The sequence below is a fragment of the Cervus canadensis genome, chromosome 4 (genome assembly GCF_019320065.1).
Source record: "Cervus canadensis isolate Bull #8, Minnesota chromosome 4, ASM1932006v1, whole genome shotgun sequence".
Classification (NCBI taxonomy): Eukaryota; Metazoa; Chordata; class Mammalia; order Artiodactyla; family Cervidae; genus Cervus; species Cervus canadensis.
In genome coordinates this window covers 101,786,700-101,805,721 of record NC_057389.1, presented here as the reverse complement: position 1 = coordinate 101,805,721, position 19,022 = coordinate 101,786,700, and the positions used below count along the sequence as shown (strand labels likewise).

At 44.3% G+C, this 19,022-nt stretch overlaps 1 protein-coding gene across 1 annotated transcript; it reads right to left on the bottom strand.

The window, feature by feature from the left end:
* Positions 1–1,971: 1,971 nt before the first annotated feature.
* Positions 1,972–2,922, bottom strand: LOC122440657 (olfactory receptor 10H2-like). The gene has a single exon (XM_043467179.1). It carries the CDS (start codon positions 2,920–2,922, stop codon positions 1,972–1,974), a length of 951 nt encoding a protein of 316 aa, XP_043323114.1.
* Between the last annotated feature and the right edge of the window lie 16,100 nt (positions 2,923–19,022).

Here is a 19,022-nt window from a genome sequence, read left to right as displayed (position 1 = left end):
GGATTAATCTCAAAGAATATACAAGCAACTCTTGAAGCTCAATTCCAGAAAAATAAATGACCCAACCAAAAAATGGGCCAAAGAACTAAACAGACATTTCTCCAAAGAAGACATACAGATGGCTAACAAACACATGAAAAGATGCTCAACATCACTCATTATCAGAGAAAATGCAAATCAAAACCACAATGAGGTACCATTACACGCCAGTCAGGATGGCTGCTATCCAAAAGTCTACAAGCAATAAATGCTGGAGAGGGTGTGGAAAAAAGGGAACCCTCTTACACTGTTGGTGGGAATGCAAACTAGTACAGCCGCTATGGAGAACAGTGTGGAGATTTCTTAAAAAACTGGAAATAGAACTGCCATATGACCCAGCAATCCCACTTCTGGGCATACACACTGAGGAAACCAGATCTGAAAGAGACACATGCACCCCAATGTTCATTGCAGCACTGTTTATAATATCCAGGACATGGAAGCAACCTAGATGCCCATCAGCAGATGAATGGATAAGGAAGCTGTGGTAGATATACACCATGGAATATTACTCAGCCGTTAAAAAGAATTCATTTGAACCAGTCCTAATGAGATGGATGAAACTGGAGCCCCTTATACAGAGTGAAGTAAGCCAGAAAGATAAAGAACATTACAGCATACTAACACATATATATGGAATTTAGAAAGATGGTAACGATAACCCTATATGCAAAACAGAAAAAGAGACATAGAAATACAGAACAGACTTTTGAACTCTGTGGGAGAAGGTGAGGGTGGGATGTTTCGAAAGAACAGCATGTATATTATCTATGGTGAAACAGATCACCAGCCCAGGTGGGATGCATGAGACAAGTGCTCGGGCCTGGTGCACTGGGAAGACCCAGAGAATCGGGTGGAGAGGGAGGTGGGAGGGGGGATCGGGGTGGGGAATACGTGTAAATCTATGGCTGATTCATATCAATGTATGACAAAACCCACTGAAATGTTGTGAAGTAATTAGCCTCCAACTAATAAAACAAAAAAAAAAAAAAAAGAAAATCCTGTGGTGCGCAATGTACTTCAGTTCAGTTCAGTCACTCAGTCGTGTCCGACTCTTTGCAACCCCAAGAATCGCAGCACGCCAGGCCTCCCTGTCCATCACCTATTCCCGGAGTTTACTCAAACTCATGTTGAAGAAGGACTTCATAGGGCCTGGACTCCATCTCAGGCCTGTTCATGCTGACCACGCTCGGCCGCCTCTCCAGTGAACTCTGAACTCTGTGTTTAGTGCCTATGGAAATGACGACAGAAGGATAAGACCCCCTCCGGACAGGTGAACCTTGAAGATCATATCCAGGTTACTCCTCGCCTAAGAGAACACATACACTGATCAGCCCTTTCTCCAGACAGGCCATAAATTTTCTGTACCTATTGGAGTGTAACCTTGGGCTTATTGATTATTGGCTAATTGTTTAACTGTCTAAGCACATAGCACATGAATGATGGGGTTATTGTGATTGTATTTACCCTTCCTTTGTTTTGTAAGTCTCAAGGAATTTGGGGTGGTGAGTTCAGACACATATACATGGGGTATGAAAGATTTTCACAAATGCTGGTCAGGGTCCTTGGCTAAGAGGAGACTCTGCCTTGGGCCTGCCGCTGTAATAAACTGCACTCCACTAAAAAAAAAAAAAAAAGAAGACCAATTGACTTGTGTACTTTAAATGGTTGAATTATATAGTACATAAATTATATCTCAATAAAACTATTTGATTAAAAATAAAACCAATATCAGACACACAGATCAAGGGAGGAAAAAGAAGCTAATATTTATTGAGCACTTACTATGTGATGAGTGCTGTCTCTCTTTCTCTCTCTCTCTCACACACACACACACACACACACACACCTTAATCATACAAGGTAGTCATTATTAACCCCAACGTACTGATGGTCATCCTGCCATATCCTGACCACCTCCACAGTGGCCACTCAGATGCTGGAGGGATAGAGTTTGCTGAGGAAGGTCTTCTTTATGGCAATCTTCAGCTCCTTGTTCCTGAGACTGAAGATGATCGGACTGAGGAAGGGAGTAAGGACTGTGTAGGTGATGGCCATCAGACTATTGCCTTCCTCAGAGTAGAGACCCTTGGGCTTGAGGTAGATGACAGATGCAAAGCCATAGTGCACAACGACCACAATAAGATGAGATGCACACGTGGAGAAGGCTTTGTGCCGGCCCTCGGCTGAAGGGATCCTCAAGATGGCGGCCACGATGAAGGTGTAAGAGAGGAGAATGAGGAGAAAGCAACCCAGCAGAGCCGTGATACACACAATGCCCACCCCCAGGGCTACTCCTGGTACATTATTTCCACAGGCTAACTTCAGTAGTGGAGGCACATGACATAAGAAATGGTGAACCTCATTGAGACCACAGAAGGTGAGGTGGAAAATGGCAGATGTCACCACTAGTCCAACAACTAAGCCACCAGCCCAGGACCAGGTCACCAGGCAGGTGCAGCCTCGGAGGCCCATGAGCACGTTGTAGCGCAGGGGGTGGCAGATGGCCACGTAGCGGTCATAGCCCATGACGGTGAGCAGGAAGGAGTGGGTGAAGCCAAATGTGAAGGAGAAGAACATCTGGCTGGCACAGGCCATGAAGGAGATGGAACGGTTGGTGGAGAGCAGGTCGGCCAGCATGCGCGGGATGATGGCGAAGGTGTAGAGGATCTCGGAGATGGAGAGGGCACACAGGAAGAGGTACATGGGGGTGTGGAGGCTGCGCTCACTCCAGACGGTGGCCATGATGAGCAGGTTCCCCAGCAGCGTGAACAGGTACATCAGCAGGAAGAGCAGGAAGAAGACAGGCAGGAGATGCCGAGGAAAGGTGGAGAAGCCGATGAGGATGAATTCAGACACGGAGGTGTAGTTTAGCCCCAACATGGCAGCATACCTGCTTGAGGAGAAAGTGAAGACCCAGTGGGAAGGAATTAATGAGCCTTACCTGGAAGGACTTCCTGGAGAGGCTCCTTCACCTCTCCAAGCCATGGTTATTCCATCTGCAAAATGGTGTTCATAATAATGGATTGAGGTTTAAATAAGATCATGCATCTTAAGTGCGGTAGCACACATACTGACACATAGCAAGAACTCAATAAAACATAATATGGATAATAACAAGTATTACGACTACTATTATTACTATTATTTACTCCATGCAGGACAACCCTTCCCCTAACCAGTCTTTTCTGAAGCTTTTCTGTCTTTGAGCTCGCTGGTCGCTCTGTACTTCTCCCCATCTCCATGAGACCAACTCCCTCCTGAACTTTAAGATCAATCGACTCCTTAGAAGTCAACTCTCCCCTACCACATGGAAAGGACTTAGGTTCTGTTTTTATTTCTCAGCACCACTCTTTGCAGCTCACTGGGAAATGAAGTAATACTCCTTCTTCCACAGGGCTACTTTTGGGCTTCAATGAGGTGATGCACCTTAAACTCAGCTACTACTGTTGTTGTGTGGTCTGACTTGCGTAAGTTCCTCACAAGGATGTGATGCTGACTGGCATCACCATAGAGTCCTGTTCTCTGATCCCAGCTGGGCCCTCTATCTCTGGTCACTTCCCAGTGCTAGTCTCTGAAGCTCCTCACCTCTCTTCAACCCTTATGGCACTCTCCTATCAACAACTTGCTTGTTGTTGAAGCAAAAATGATGCTTCATGGAGAAGCCAAGATGCTCAGTGGTGGGTTCTCTCATCTCCCTCCCTGACTGGCAGCAGATTCATATCTGTCCCAGCTCCCCGTGAGGTCAGCTCTCCTTCCAGGCATCTGCTCCACCAGGTGCCTTTTCTCTCTCCCTCTGGTTTTCTCTCTCTCTCTCTCTCTCATCTGTCACAAAAGAATCTGATGCAAAATATAGCAATTTTTAAAGATGCAAAATCAGTCAACAGATGAATGAGTAATGAAAATATGGTATACCATTCAGCACACGAAAAAACAAACTACTGATACATGCTACAACATGCATGAACCTCAAAGACATTATCCTAACTGGAGGGAGCCTGCCACAAAGGCTCCATTTATTTGAAATACCGTGGATAGGCAAACCTATCAAAATAGGAAGCAGATTAGTGATTGCCAGGAAATGGGAATAGGCTGGAATGGGGAATGGCTGTTAATGGGTTCAAGATTTGCTTTAAGGTTGGTAAAATGTCTTGGACCCAAATGGAGGTGATAGTTCCACAATATTGTGAATGTCCTAAATGCCACTGAACTGTGCTGTTTAAAATGGCAAGGCTGTGAATAAGTTGGAGTACTTGTGAACTGTTGTTCACAAGGGATTGTAAACAGCTCTGGATTTAAAACCATCTGGATATTCCTCAGAATATTAAAAATAGAACTACCATATCATCTAGTAATACTACTTCTGGATATGTCTGTAAAAGCATTGAGAGTAGGATCTCAGGAAGATATTTGCACACCCCTGTTCATAGCAGCACTTGTCAAAACAGCCACGAGCTGGAAGCAACCCAAATGCCCATCACCGGATGAATGGTAAACAAAGTGTAGTCTACCCATATAACATCATGTCATTCAAGTTTAAAAGGAAGTTAATCCTGTGTCATGCTGCAACATGAATGAACCTCAGGAACATTATGCTAAGTGGGGTCAGCCAGTCCTCCCAAAAGGAGAGATCTTTCATGATTCCATTTTTTGAAGTATCTAAAGTAGTCAAATTCATGGAAATGGAAAGTACAATGAGTTTGGCCAAGGCCCGGGGGGAAGGGGAGTTGGAGAGTTACTGGTTAATGGCTACAGAGTTTCCCTTTTGCAAAATGAAAAGAGTTTTGGAGATCTATATACAGCATTATAAATAGGCTTAACACTACCCAAAAAAGTCATGTTTGACTCTTTGTGACCCATAGACTGTAGCCCTCCAGGCTCCTCTTATCCATAGAATTCTCTAAGCAAGAATACTGGAGCAGGTTGCCATGCTCTCCCGGGGATCCTCCCAGGATTGTGCCCTGGTCTTCTGCATTGAAAGCAGATTCTTTACCATCTGAAAGACCAGGGAAGCCCAGCACTACCAAACTACTTATCTAAAAATGGTTCAGATAATAAATTTTATGTTATATGCTTTACACACAGAAAAGGCAGTGCTACAACATGGATGAAACTTGAAAACGGTATGCTATATGAAAAAAGGCAGATGCAAAAGAATGCTTGATTCCATTAACATGAAATACCTGAAATAAGCAAATCTATAGAGACAAAGAGCAGATTAATGGTTGCCAGGGGCTAAGGCCAGTGAAGATATGGAGTCTGGCTGCTAATGAGAGCAAGGTTTCCTTTTGGGATGATGAAAATATTTTGCAACTAGATACAGATAATAGCTGCACATTGTGAATGTACTAAATGCCACTGAAATGTACACTTTGAAATGATTAATTCTATAGTATGTGAATTTTACTTCAGTTTTTCAAAAAGCAAAATGATCCCTTCATTCAGCCCTCTTAAACCTCTGCACTCTTTCCCCTGGTTCACAGCCCAGCCGGTCCCCAGAAATGGAGAGGGAGTGTCTCCGAGTGTCCAGGGCCAGCCGTGAGCCAAAGAAGAGAGAACACAACTTCTCTGGTTCAGCCTCCCTGCTCCTGCTGTGGGCAGCCTTTGACCTTGACCCAAGCAGAAGGGGAGGCACTTTAGGACAGCTCTTCTGAGGGGTTGGCACCTTCCTATTCCTACAGACTGAGACCCAGGTACCCCTTGTGTCTCTCACACACACCTACACATGGGTGTCCCTACATCTCCACATTCCTGCATTTCACCACCATCTCCCCGCCACACACAATATTTTATGTTCTTACTTCCACCAGATACGCATGTGGCAGTCCGTGGCAGTCAGACCTGTGCACTCACACAGATGCAGAGACCCCACCCTTGAGGCTGGATGCACACCTGCCGAGTCCTGGCCTCCAGCACAGCTGGAAGTGCACCCAAACCTATATACTGTCACAGCACGATACTACAGAAACTCGAAGAAGGTGTCTGCTGCCTGTGCTGCTGTCTGGCAACTTTCACTCTGTGCTCTGACTGACAACTACATTGTGCACACATGTGTGCATGAGTATGTGTGCCCACTGGAGCCTGGGTGCAGGATTCAGGAGTAAGAAGCTTTTGCTCAGGCACTGCTTGCCCTAAACTTCATTCCATTGGGTTTCTGATCTGCATTCCACACCCAACACTCCTATTATCCATGGCCAGTCCCCCTATCTCATGCTTGCATCACATTCTCCAGGAAAACATCCAGGACTCACCCTCCCCTCTCTTGGCAGTCACCAGGAGCACTCTAAAAAGGTAGCAGAGAGGGCCCTGGGCCCCCTCACTCACACAGGGAGCTCGGAAGGGAGTGGGTGGGGTGGGAGGCTGCTCCCTCACTTTATCCCTTTTTTCTCCAGAGGCACATTCCAAAGGCATCCCAGGGGAACCTGGTGCAGGATGCAGGAGGGGCTCCCTCAGGGCCCAGAGTCAGGTGGGAGGGGGCCTTGGGGGGACTTCTGGGCACACCAGGCTCCCCTGGGATCAACCCACAGAGGTATATGCAACCTGCAAACCTTCCCTGACAGCCGTCTGTACTCTGCTGGGAGCAGGGCTATTCTGTAGCACCAAAGGGAATATTAGGTTGGGAGATGGAGGTGACAAGACAGCCCCTAACTAGACCAAGGAAGGAATAGAGAAGTAGGTGCCCCTTCCCTAATCTCTCAACCCCAGGGGCTCCTTCCCTTCCTGGGAGGGTCCACTGTGGGCCTTGCCGCTCAAAAGGCTAAGACCATCCACACCCCATAAAAGGTACCTCTGGGCCATACCAGAAGACATCACAAGGTTCCCAGACCAGACCTGCCTCCACTTTGGTCAGGAAACCCTGGCTCCCAGCTACAGGGAGTGTCCTAGCAGAGAGGCTGATGGTCTGACCTCTGAGGGAAGGAGAGGGACCAGGTCGGGATGGAATCTCTAAAGCATGAACCTGCTCTGGACCCAGGCCCTTGAAACTGAAGGACTGGAGAGGGAAGGAGGAGATAGTGTCAGGCTCTGACAGCCACGAATAACTGGGCTTCCAGGTTGTTGGGCTAAAATGCAACTCCGTGTCTGCTCTCTTCCCATTTTCCACATTTTCATCTCCAAGACCCCAGCCTGGTAGGTGCAAGCACATAGAACCTGGAAGACAGGTATTAGTGTAACCCTGTAACTAATAACCCTGTATTAGTGTCTTAGGGCTGATAAAGCAATTTACCACACAATGGGTGGACTTAAAGCAACAGAAATTTATTCTCTCATGGTACTGGAGGGCCAGAGTCAAAATCAAGATTCGGTACAGAGCTCATATTTGATCTCCCTGAACCATACAGCAAATTCCCATTGATTATCTGTTTTATATATGGGAGGGGGGTGGAAGGTGGGAGGGAGGTAAAAGAGGGAGGGGACACATGTATACCTGTGGCTGACTCATGTTGATGTATGGCAGAGGCCAACACGATATTGTGAAGCAATCTTCCTTCAATGAAAGATAAATAACTTCTAGGGGAAAAAAGCATAAAGAATGAAAAAAAGAAGAATTGGTTCTTCTGGAAGCTCTGAAGGAGAATCTGTTCTATGCCTCACTCCTGGTGGGCTGCTGGTAACCCTTGACTGCATTGCTGCAGTCTCTGGCTACTTCTTCACATGGATTTCTCCTTGTGTCTCTGTATATCTCCTCCTATTTTAAGGAGAGAAGTCATTAGGGTCCACCCAAAACCAAGGATGAGTTCATTTTGAGATCCTTAACTAATTACAACTGAGAAGACCCTATTTCCAAAAGAAGTCTAATTCTGAGGTCCCAAGTGGACTTGAACTTCTGAAGGACACTATTTTAACTCACTATTCCATCCTTCTTGTTACAGTTTTCTGCCTCAGCTCTCACGTCTACATCCACTGCATACAGAACAGCAGAGGGATCCTGCTAAACAAGCTGATTACTTCCTTCTCCTGCTTAAAGCCAGCCATGGCTCCCTAGTGCCCAGATACTTCATTGTGTCCTACAGGGCCCTGTGCAATCTGATTCTTGTTAGCATCTCCAATCTCCAATCTCAGCTCCCATCCCCTCCTCCAATGCAACACTCTGTGAAATGGAATATCTCCTGTCATATCAATAAACGAGGATAACAGCCATCAGCAGTTTTGGGCCTCCAAATGTGAATGAGGGCTCCCAAAAGGGACAAAACACCTGTTATCCAGCAGATGCTGGCGGGTGGAGAGGGGGGATTTGAGAAATCAAAAAGACAGGATGCTGGCCCCAGATAGCTGAGATGAATATGTAAGAAATGACTTCAGTAATCCCAGACTCTTGCATCTTTCCATATGTAGAAGAGTGCTAAATTCTTTAACTTGATATCTGGTTTTCCTTACTTAACAATAATCTTTGATGTTCAGACTGCCTGCCCGCTTTGTTGTAAACTTGTATGTAGCCTGACTCCCTCTCTTGCCTCTTCAGAGCAGTTTCTCAGGGCTACTGAGATGCTGTCTTTTGGCCTCAGAGTCCTAAATACTGTCACTGAATAAAACACTCTCTATTTTCAGGTTGTGATTGATTTTTAAGTCTACCACTCCCATTTTATATCTCCAGCCTAAAATAAGACAGGAGCATTTTCTGACTCCTATCTTCCCCTGGAGCACCATATCAAAGTTATCATCATTGCCAGGTTATGAGTCAGGGTCTCCCACGAGACTCTGAATTCCCAAGGGCAAGAGTGGTGCCTTACTGATTTCCATGCTGTGTTCCCAGCACATAGTGAACAGTCAATAAATATTGAAGAAAATAGTGAATAGAGGAACTTGCACGGTGCCCTTGAGACTATCATGCAGGCAGGGGAGTGAGGAGGTGGCATCTGAACTGAACTCTGAAGGATGAACAAGAGTCCTTGGGTACGTGGTGTCAGAGAGGGAATTCCAGACAGGGGAACCAGCTTGAGCAAAGGCATGGAGAAGAGTCCAGAGTAGGGTTAGGATAGTTCGGGAATTCAAACTGTGGTTGAATTATGAAGAGTCTAGATAGCACCTTAGAACCACCCCTCTATCCCTCAGAGTGTGAGTGGGCTAGAAGAAGAGGCCAGGAAGAGGGGCTGGGGCAGCCAGATGGCACAGGCAAATGCCAGCCTGAACTGAGGGTCTAGCCAAGACTGTCTACTGAGTTCTATCCTCTTGGGACAGCAGAAGACCTAGAATTTAAGGAATTTCTTGGCACAGTCCACTTCTAGAAAGTGAGAGGGACAGAATGAAGGGACAATATATGTGATTAAATAGTTAACCCCACTAGGAAATTAAGGGCTTCCCTGGTGCCTCAGATGGTCAAGCACCTGCCTGCAATGTGGGAGACCCGGGTTCAATCTGTGGGTTGGGAAGGTCCCCTGGAGAAGGAAATGGCAACCCACTCCAGTATTCTTGCCTGGAAAACCCCATGGATAGAGGAGCCTGGAGGGCTACAGCCCATGAGCTCACAAAGAATAGGACACAGCTGAGTGACTAACACAACAAGGGGGATTATGAGTAGAAAAACATGGGAAAATTCTGTAAGTGATTATTCAAGAAAGCAGGCTTGTTTAGCAACAGAAGCATGGTACATGCCCTGAAACAATAAAACAATGATGGCATGAAACCCACAGTGAGCTCAGTAAGTTAATGACCCCCAAAACAGGCTCTGTGCACTCAAAAAAAACACCATTTATGGGAAGGTGACCTTTTCAAAATGAAAATCCCTCATTGTACTGAGACCAGAAAATATTTTTCCAAAGTGCGGTGACATTCCTGGCCTGACCACGTAGGAAGGGACAAGTAAACTTCCCTGCCCTATGTAGGGTAGGAACCAATGATGGAGACATGATGTCTACTCTACTCAAGAAAGACAAAGAAAGTCTTCTTCCCCGCCACCCTTTTCCTTTGATTATAAAGCTGTAGCCCACTAATTTCTCGGGGCACACAGCATTTATTGCCAGCCCGCTTGTAAGTCTCACAAGCATCCTATTCTAATAAATCATGTCTTATATCACTTTGCTTTTGCTGAATTCTTCTCTGCACTGAGATGTAAAGAGCTGTGGTACCAGAGTTCTTCGGAGCCCCCCTGAAATGGTACCAATCAACTTCAAAAGCACATCAGGGGGACAAGTGTTGAGCCAAGAAGCGGAGTCAAGACGTAGGCAAAAGATCTAAACAGCTGCTTCCGCATGGCCAGAGGTCAGGAAATGGGGCTGGAGTCACAGAATGCAGTCAGTACTAAGCCTAGAAGCAGAATACAGGAAACCAAGGTCACAATTAAGCTGTATCTTAGTGTCTTCACTGGAGGCAGTGCTGTGACCAGGACACATGTCTTAGATGCTCTGGGCCTCATCTTCTCTTTTGTAAAATGGGGCCAAATTATACAATGCATGTAAGGGGATTGGCACAGGGTAGGTGGGTGGTGGGGGCAAAATGCCCCCCATCTACCTCCATTTCAAGTTTTTGTTGTGTGTGTGAACTGTGGATCCTGTTCTTTCATTTGCACCACAAATATTTGTTGAGCAATGACTATGTTCCTTAACAGCGTGTGGTCACTAGAGAAACAATGACAAGAAGCCAAGTTCCCTTTGAACCACCGCCTTGTAGCTTTGCTCAGATGTTCTCCCAGGCAGGACCCGTGCATCTCTTGATCTCTCCACTGGGTTTGTCCCAGGGTGTGACCAGTAAATATTGATAGTGACCCAAGTTATTTCATTCCCCAAACATTCCTCACCCCCTGCTCTGTGCCAGTCCTATGCTCAGGGCAACCCATGAGAATATGGGTCAGGTTCATCACCCTCAAGAAGAATGTTCTCCATCCACTTTCCTCCACTGTACCAAGCCCATGAGTTAATGGATGTGCTGCTGGTTTCCCATGTGTATTCAACCTGATCCCTAACATAGAAATCTGACAGATACCCTTTCATGTTTATGCTACCGAGTCCAAGCTCGGTTTGCCCATGACTCAATGAATCTGAGAGATAAGGGGTTGAGGCAAGGAATACGACTTTATTCAGGAAACTCAGCAGACCAAGAAGACAGCAAACCAATGTCTCAAAATAACCATCTTATGGGGCCTGGATGTCAATTTCTTTTACAGAAAAAAGATGGGGGAAAGTGAGGAAATAAAGTAAAAATGCCATTAATCTTGTAAATATCTCCTAGAATGGCAAGCTTCAGGCAGGGGATTTTTATTTCTTCCTGCCATCCACCAGAGGACAGGGTTATGAGATAAAGCACTGTAACTTAACAGTCTGGCAGAGGGGCAGGATTCTCTGAGGCAGGTCATTTTGTGTGATTATAATAACAAATGCAACCAAAAGCAAGTCAAAGAAACATTTCCAACCAGGAGTCAGGATTGGGCCTTCCCTGCAACATGTATAACAACTTGGTTACCAGTGGCTTTGTTTGGGGGGATCTTTTTATCTTGAGATTCACATCTGTATTGGGTTCATGTTGCAATATCTATATGACTCAGGCACTTGCCTGTCTCCATCCCTCTTCCAGAGTCTCTTAGAAATGGAATCTGAGTCCCACTGACTTTTTATGTCTAGCACATGCTAGGTATACCATAAATATTTGCAGGACAAAATTCCCACCAAGGATTGGGCCATTAAGTGGAGTTGAACTCTTCTTCAATTTCTAGGTGATTGGCTTGCTCAGGAGGTGTCCTCTTTTCTGAGGCTGTGCTGTGGTAAATAGAAGAAGAATACTTGATTCTTCTTCTTGAATACTTGAATCAAATACTTGATTTGTTCTTTAACAACTAGGAGAAGTCAGAGCCAGCCACCCTTGCAGGATAGTTTGATAAGCATGACCAGCCTCAGTACCTAAAGACTGTGCATGAGATAACTCTTATCTCCAGCTCAGAGGAAGCCAGGCTCCAACACCCATGTGTTCAACAGATGTGTATGGAGCATCTGAGCCCATCTCTGGGGAGACCACAGTGACCAGGACAGGGATACCTGCTCTCACGGACCTTACAGGGTAAAGAAGAAATAGATGGTGAGTAACTGACAAAAGAAGTTACAAGTGGGAGGAAGAGAAAGCCATGAAAGAGTGCCATGAAAGCTCAATGACTGAATTCATAGAGAATGTTGCAGACTAGGGGGGGACCTCATGGAGAAGGTAGCATTTCAATAAGACTTTCTGCTCAAAAGGGAGAGGAAAAGGGGCACTAGACAAAAGGAACAGCATGTGCAAAGGACCCAAAGTGGGAAGACAATTGCCTATTTGGGGAACAGAGGAAGGCCAATATGACAGGGCACTTGGGCAGCAAGGAGTGGCTGTGGCTCATAGAGACTACTGGCAGGAGTCGAATAATAGTGTTGCAGGGAAAAGCCAGTTCTGACTCCATGTTGGAAATGTTTCTTTGACCTGATTTTTGTTGCTTTTGTTATTATAATTATACACAATGGCCTGCCTCAAAGAGCCCTGACCCTCTGCCTTAAACTAAAGTTCTTTTGTTCAGAACTCTGTCCACCTGTGGATGGAAGGATGGAAGAAATTAACACATCCCTTTGCCTGAGACTTGCCATTCTAGGAGATATTTGCAAGATTAATGGTCTTTTTACTTTGTTTCCTCACCTCCCCACATCTCTGATCCATTAAACAACCTGACATCCAGACTCCATAAGATGGTTATTTTGAGACATTGGTCTGCCATCTTCTGGGTCTGCTATTTTCCAAACAAAGCTCTATTCCTTGTCTCAACACCTCATCTCTGATTCACTGGTCTGTCATGTGACAAGCAGAGTGAGCTTAGATTCAGTAACAATAGGACCTTACTCCATAGCCCCACAGCCACAAGATGATACTCACTGGCACAGGGGAACTAGCTAGGACACATACATAAGAAGAGGCAGGTTCCTCTGATGCCAACCACACCTGAAAATGAGTTTCAGAGAAGCTAGAGGATAGTCATTTACACTTCAGAAGGATTTTGTAGCTCATAGATTCCATAGAGTTGTAATGAGAGGGCTGTTTGCTTGTTTAGAAACAAGCACTTACTATTTGCCAGGTTTTAGAAACACAATGGTAAGCAAGTCCAGAGTGGTCCTACCCCTTTGGGGTTGCCAACAGAACAAGGAAAGAGGGGAGGTATTGAACATGTGATTTATATCACATAGGAACGTGAGCATTATGATTGAGGAAGTAGAAGCTGCAGCTCCCAGGAGTATGCAACACTTAGCTGCTTTGTGGGCCTTGGGTTTGGCAGTCCAGGGCACCAAGGTGCATGATGTAGCATTTGACTGCTTGGAGGTCTGGCAATCCTGTGCCTTGGGGAAAAAGAAGGCCACCTCCAATTCCCACTTATATCTCTTGCTGCCAATTAAATCTGGGGCTTGAAAGTAAGTGGGGGAAAGTAGGCCTGGGACCATTCCTCCAGAGTGGGGTGGACCTGTGGCTTTGTCTGTACCTTATCCTTGAGCTATGCATCTAATCTCATCTGCCTTAGCTTTGTGCCTGAAATTCAGGAACTTTAAAAAAATTCAGAAATGAAGTTGGGGGTGGGAATTATGTGTCAACTTTCAATGAGTCCCCAGGTATCACAGAATATCCCTTGGCTTATTCACTAATGAAACCTGGAATTGGCTCACAGAGAATGTTATGTCAGTGGAGTTTCACAGGCATTTCAGGGCAAGTGTCGTTAATCTCTCTGTGTCCTCCAAGAAGGATGGTCAGGGACCTTCACTGATGAGAACACTGGGTTACAGCTGGAGGTGGCAGGTTCAGATGAGATATACTAATTGTCTGTGAGAAATGGAGCATTTCCTACCATGTCAGTAACAAAAATGTCATAGTCATCAGCAATTCTGGCCCTGAAAATGTGAATTCCTGAGCCCTAAGAACAACCAGAAAGAAGAACAATACCTGTGCATCCTGGCAGCCACGAGGCTGCAGCCACTTCCTATGGTGAAAACTGAGGAGCTCAGGATGCAAAAAAACACAGAACACTGGCCCCAGATAGCTGAGATGCTCAGGAAAAAAATGATTTTGGTGAGCCCAGACTCTTGCATCTTCCCATAAATAGAAAACCGCTAGATCCCTTAACTTGAGATACCTGGTTTTCCTTGATTAGCAATAATCTTTTGATGTTCAGACTACCTGCCCTTTGTTGCAAACTTCTGTATAACCTGACTCCTCTGCTTGCCTCCTTGGACCAGCTCTCTCAGGGTTCTTGAGATGCTATCTCCCAGGTTTGAAGTCCTAAAAATTTCCACAAAATAAATCATAACTCTCAACTTTTAGGTTGTGACTGTTTGTTTAGTTGACATCTGCTAAGACCATATTACATCATTTTAGCTCAGTTTTTAGGAATTTTTCAATTTGTGTTCTTAAACAGAGAGAATCTGACTGTTGGTGTTGTTTAGTTGCTCAGTTGTGTCCAACTCTTTGTGACCCCATGGACTGCAGCACATCAGGCTTCCCTGTCCTTCACCATCTCCCAGAGCTTGCTCAAACTCATGTCCATTGAGTCAGTGATACCATCCAACCACCTCATCCTCTGTCATCCCCTTCTCCTCCTGTCTTCAATCTTTCCCAGCATCAGGGTCTTTTCCAATGAGTTGGCTTTTCACATCAAGTGGCCAGAGTATTGGAGTTTCAGCTTCAACATCAGTACTCCCAATGAATATTCAGGTTGACTTCCTTTAGGATAGATTGGTTTGGTCTCCTTGCAGTCCGAGGGACTCTCAAGAGTCTTCTCCAACACCACAGTTCAAAAGCACTAATTCTTTGGTGCTCAGCCTTTTTTATGGTCCACCTCTCACATTTGTACATGACTACTGGAAAAACCATAGCTTTGACTATATGGACCTCTGTCAACAAAGTGATGTCTCTGCTTTGTAATGTGCTGTCTAGGTTGGTCATAGCTTTTCTTTCAAGAAACAAACATCTTTTAATTTCATGGTTGCACTCACCATCTGCAGGGAATTTGGAGCCCCCCAAAATAAAGTCTGTAACTCTTTACATTTTCCCCCATCTATTTGCCATGAAGTGATGGGACCAAATGCCATGATCTTAGTTTTTTGAATGTTGAGTTTTAAACTAACTTTTTCACTCTTCTCTCACTTTCATCAAGAGGCTCTTTAGTTCCTCTTCACTTTCTGCCATTAGGGTGGTGTCATTTGCATACCTGAGGTTGTTGATATTTCTTCCAGCAATCTTGATTACAGCTTGTGCTTTATCCAGCCCAGGATTTCACATGATGTACTCTGCATATAAGTTAAATAAACAGGGTGACAATATACAGCTTTGATGTACTCCTTTCCCAATTTGGAACCAGTCCATTGTTCTATGTCTGGTTCTAACTTTTGCTTTTTGACTTGCATACAGATTTCTCAGGAGGCAAGTCAGGTGGTCCAGTATTCCCATCTCCTTATGAATTTTCCATAGTTTGTTGTGATCCACACATCTAAGGCTTTAGCATAGTCAATAAATCTGGTGGGAACTGTTCTCTCCACATTCTTAAACATATATTGAAAACCAAGGCCTAGATAGCTTAGTGCTTCTTTGAATGACTCATATCAGAAGACTCACATTCAAACCTTGGCCCATCCAATTTCTTGCTGTGTGACTCTGGTGAAATGAATTGACTTCTCTTGAGTCACCATCTGCCAGTGGGGAATCTAATATTAATAGCACTTCATCTTAAGCACCATCTTCAGCTAAAGAAAAAGGGGCTGTTGGGGGTAGTAATTTGAGACTTCAATGGGGAGAAAAGCAATCCACATAAAAATGGAAAAGCTTTCTATCTTAGAGGTGGCACAGCTGCTTGGATCACATGGGAATGCAAATTGATACAACCAATATGGGGAACAGTATGGATGTTTCCTTAAAAACTAGGAATAAAACTACAATATGACCCAGCAATCCCACTCCTAGACTTATACTCTGAGAAAACCAAATTGAAAAAGACACATGCACCCCAATGTTCATCACAACACTATTTACAATAGCTAGGACATGGAAGCAACCTAGATGGCCATCAGTGATGCATGGGTAAAGAAGTTGTGGTACATATACACAACGTAATATTCAGTTCAGTTCAGTCACTTAGTCGTGTCTGACTCTTTGCGACCCTATGAATTGCAGCACACCAGGCCTCCCTGTCCATTACCAACTCCCAGAGTTTACCCAAACTCATGTCCATCGAGTCGGTGGTGCCATCCAGCCATCTCATCCTCTGTTGTCCCCTTCTCCTCCTGCCCCCAATCCCTCCCAGCATCAGGGTCTTTTCCAATGAGTCAACTCTTCCCATGAGGTAGCCAAAGTATTGGAGTTTCAGCTTCAGCATCAGTCCTTCCAATGAACACCCCGGACTGATCTCCTTTAGGATAGACTGGTTGGATCTCCTTGCAGTCCAAGGGACTCTCAACAGTCTTCTCCAACACCACAGTTCAAAAGCATCAATTTTTCAGGGCTCAGCTTTCTTTAAGTCCAAATCTCCCATCCATACATGACTGCTGGAAAAACCATAGCCTTGACTAGACGGATCTTTGTTGGCAAAGTAATGTCTCTGTTTTTTAATATGCTATCTAGGTTGGTTATAACTTTCCTTCCAAGGAGTAAGCATCTTTTAATTTCATGGCTGCAATCACCATCTGCAGTGATTTTGGAGCCCCCCAAAATAAAGTCTGACACTGTTTCCACTGTTTCCCTGTCTATTTCCCATGAAGTGATGGGACAAGATGCCATGATCTTAGTTTTCTGAATGTTGAGCTTTAAGTCAACTTTTTCACTCTCCTCTTTCACTTTTATCAAGAGGCCTTTTAGTTCTTCTTCACTTTCTGCCATAAGGGTGGTGTCATCTGTATATTGAGGTTATTGATATTTCTCCCGGCAATCTTGATTCCAGCTTGTGCGTCTTCCAGCCCAGCCTTTCTCATGATGTACTCTGCATATAAGTTTAATAAGCACAGTGATAATATACAGCCTTGACGTACTCCTTTTCCTATTTGGAACCAGTCTGTTGTTCCATGTCCAGTTCTAACTGTTGCTTCCTGACCTGCACATAGGATTCTCAAGAGGCAGGTCAGGTGGTCTGGTATGCCCATCTCTTTCAGAATTTTCTACAGTTTATTGTGATCCACACAGTCAAAGGCTTTGGCATAGTCAATAAAGCAGAAACAGATGTTCTTCTGGAACTCTCTCGCTTTTTCAATGATCCAATGGATGTTGGCAATTTGATCTCTGGTTCCTCTGCCTTTTCTAAAACCAGCTTGAACATCTGGAAGTTCATGGTTCACGTATTGCTGAAGCCTGGCTTGGAGAATTTTGGGCATTACTTTTCTAGCATGTTAGATGAGTGTAATTGTGTGGTAGTTTTAGCATTCTTCAGCATTGCCTTTCTTTGGGATTGGAATGAAAACTGACCTTTTCCAGTCCTGTGGCCACTGCTGAGTTTTCCAAATTTGCTGGCATATTGCATGCAGCACTTTCACAGCATCATTTTTTAGGATTTGAAATAGCTCAACTGGAATTCCATCACCTCCACTAGCTTTGTTTGTAGTGATGCTTTCTAAGGCCCACTTGATTTCACATTCCAGGATGTCTGGCTCTAGGTGAGTGATCACACCATTGTGATTATCTGGCTCATGAAGATCTTTTTTGTACAGTTCTTATGTGTATTCTTGCCACCTTTTCTTAATATCTTCTGCTTCTGTTAGGTCCATACCATTTCTGTCCTTTATCGAACCCATCTTTGCATGAAATGTTCCCTTGGTATCTCTAATTTTCTTGAAGAGATCTTTAGTCTTTCCCATTCTGTTGTTTTCCTCTATTTCTTTGCATTGATCGCTGAGGAAGGCTTTCTTATCTCTCCTTGCTGTTCTCTGGAACTCTGCATTCAAATGGGAATATCTTTCCTTTTCTCCTTTGCTTTTCTCTTCTCTTCTTTTCACAGCTATTTGTAAGGCCTCCTCAGACAACCATTTTGCCTTTTTGCATTTCTTTTCCATGGGGATGGTCTTGATCCCTGTCTCCTGTACAATGTCACAAACCTCCATCCATAGTTCATCAAGCACTTTGTTTATCCGATCTAGTCCCTTAAATCTATTTCTCACTTCCACTGTAATATTACTCAGCCATAAAAAGGAACTCATTCAACTCAGTTCTAATAAAGCAGATGGAACTAGAGCCTATTATACAGACTGAAGTAAGTCAGAAAGAGAAAGACAAACATCGTATATTAATACGTATATATGGAATATAGAAAAATGGTGCTGCCCTATTTTCAGGGCAGCAAGGGAAACACAGACATAAAGAACAGACTTGTGGACATGGTGAGGTGGGGATAAGGAGAGGGTGGGATGAATTGAGTAGTAGCATTGAAACATATACACTACTATATGCAAAATTAGACAGCCAGTGGAAATTGTTTTGTATGATGTGCTATATGATGCAGGGAGCTCAAATACGGTACTCTGATAACCTAGTGGGGTGGGATGGGGTGGGAGGTGGGAAGGAGGCTCAAGAGGGAGGGGACACACATATACCTATGGCTGACTCATGTTGATATATAGAAGAAACCAACACAATATTGTAAAACAATTATCTGCCAACCAAAAATAAATAATTTTTTTAAAAGATGGAAAAGCAAACATTGGGTAAGCAATAAAAAGAGAAAGAGTCCTGCAATGAACACTGTAGTACATATGTCTTTTTCAGTTATGGTTTTCTCAGCATATATGCCCAGTAGTGGGATCGTTGGGTCATGTGATAGGTGTTACCTTTAGTTTTTTAAAGAATTTCCATACTGTCTTCCATAGTGATTGTATCAAGTTACATTCCCACCAACAGTGCAAGAGAGTTCCATTTTCCCCACATCCTCTCTAGTATTTATTTTTTGTGGATTTTTTTTTAATGATGGCCATTCTGACAGGTGTGAGGTGATATCTCATTATAGTTTTGACTTGCATTTCTCTACTAATGAAGGATGTGGAACATCTTTTCATGTGTTTATTCACCATCTGTATGTCTTC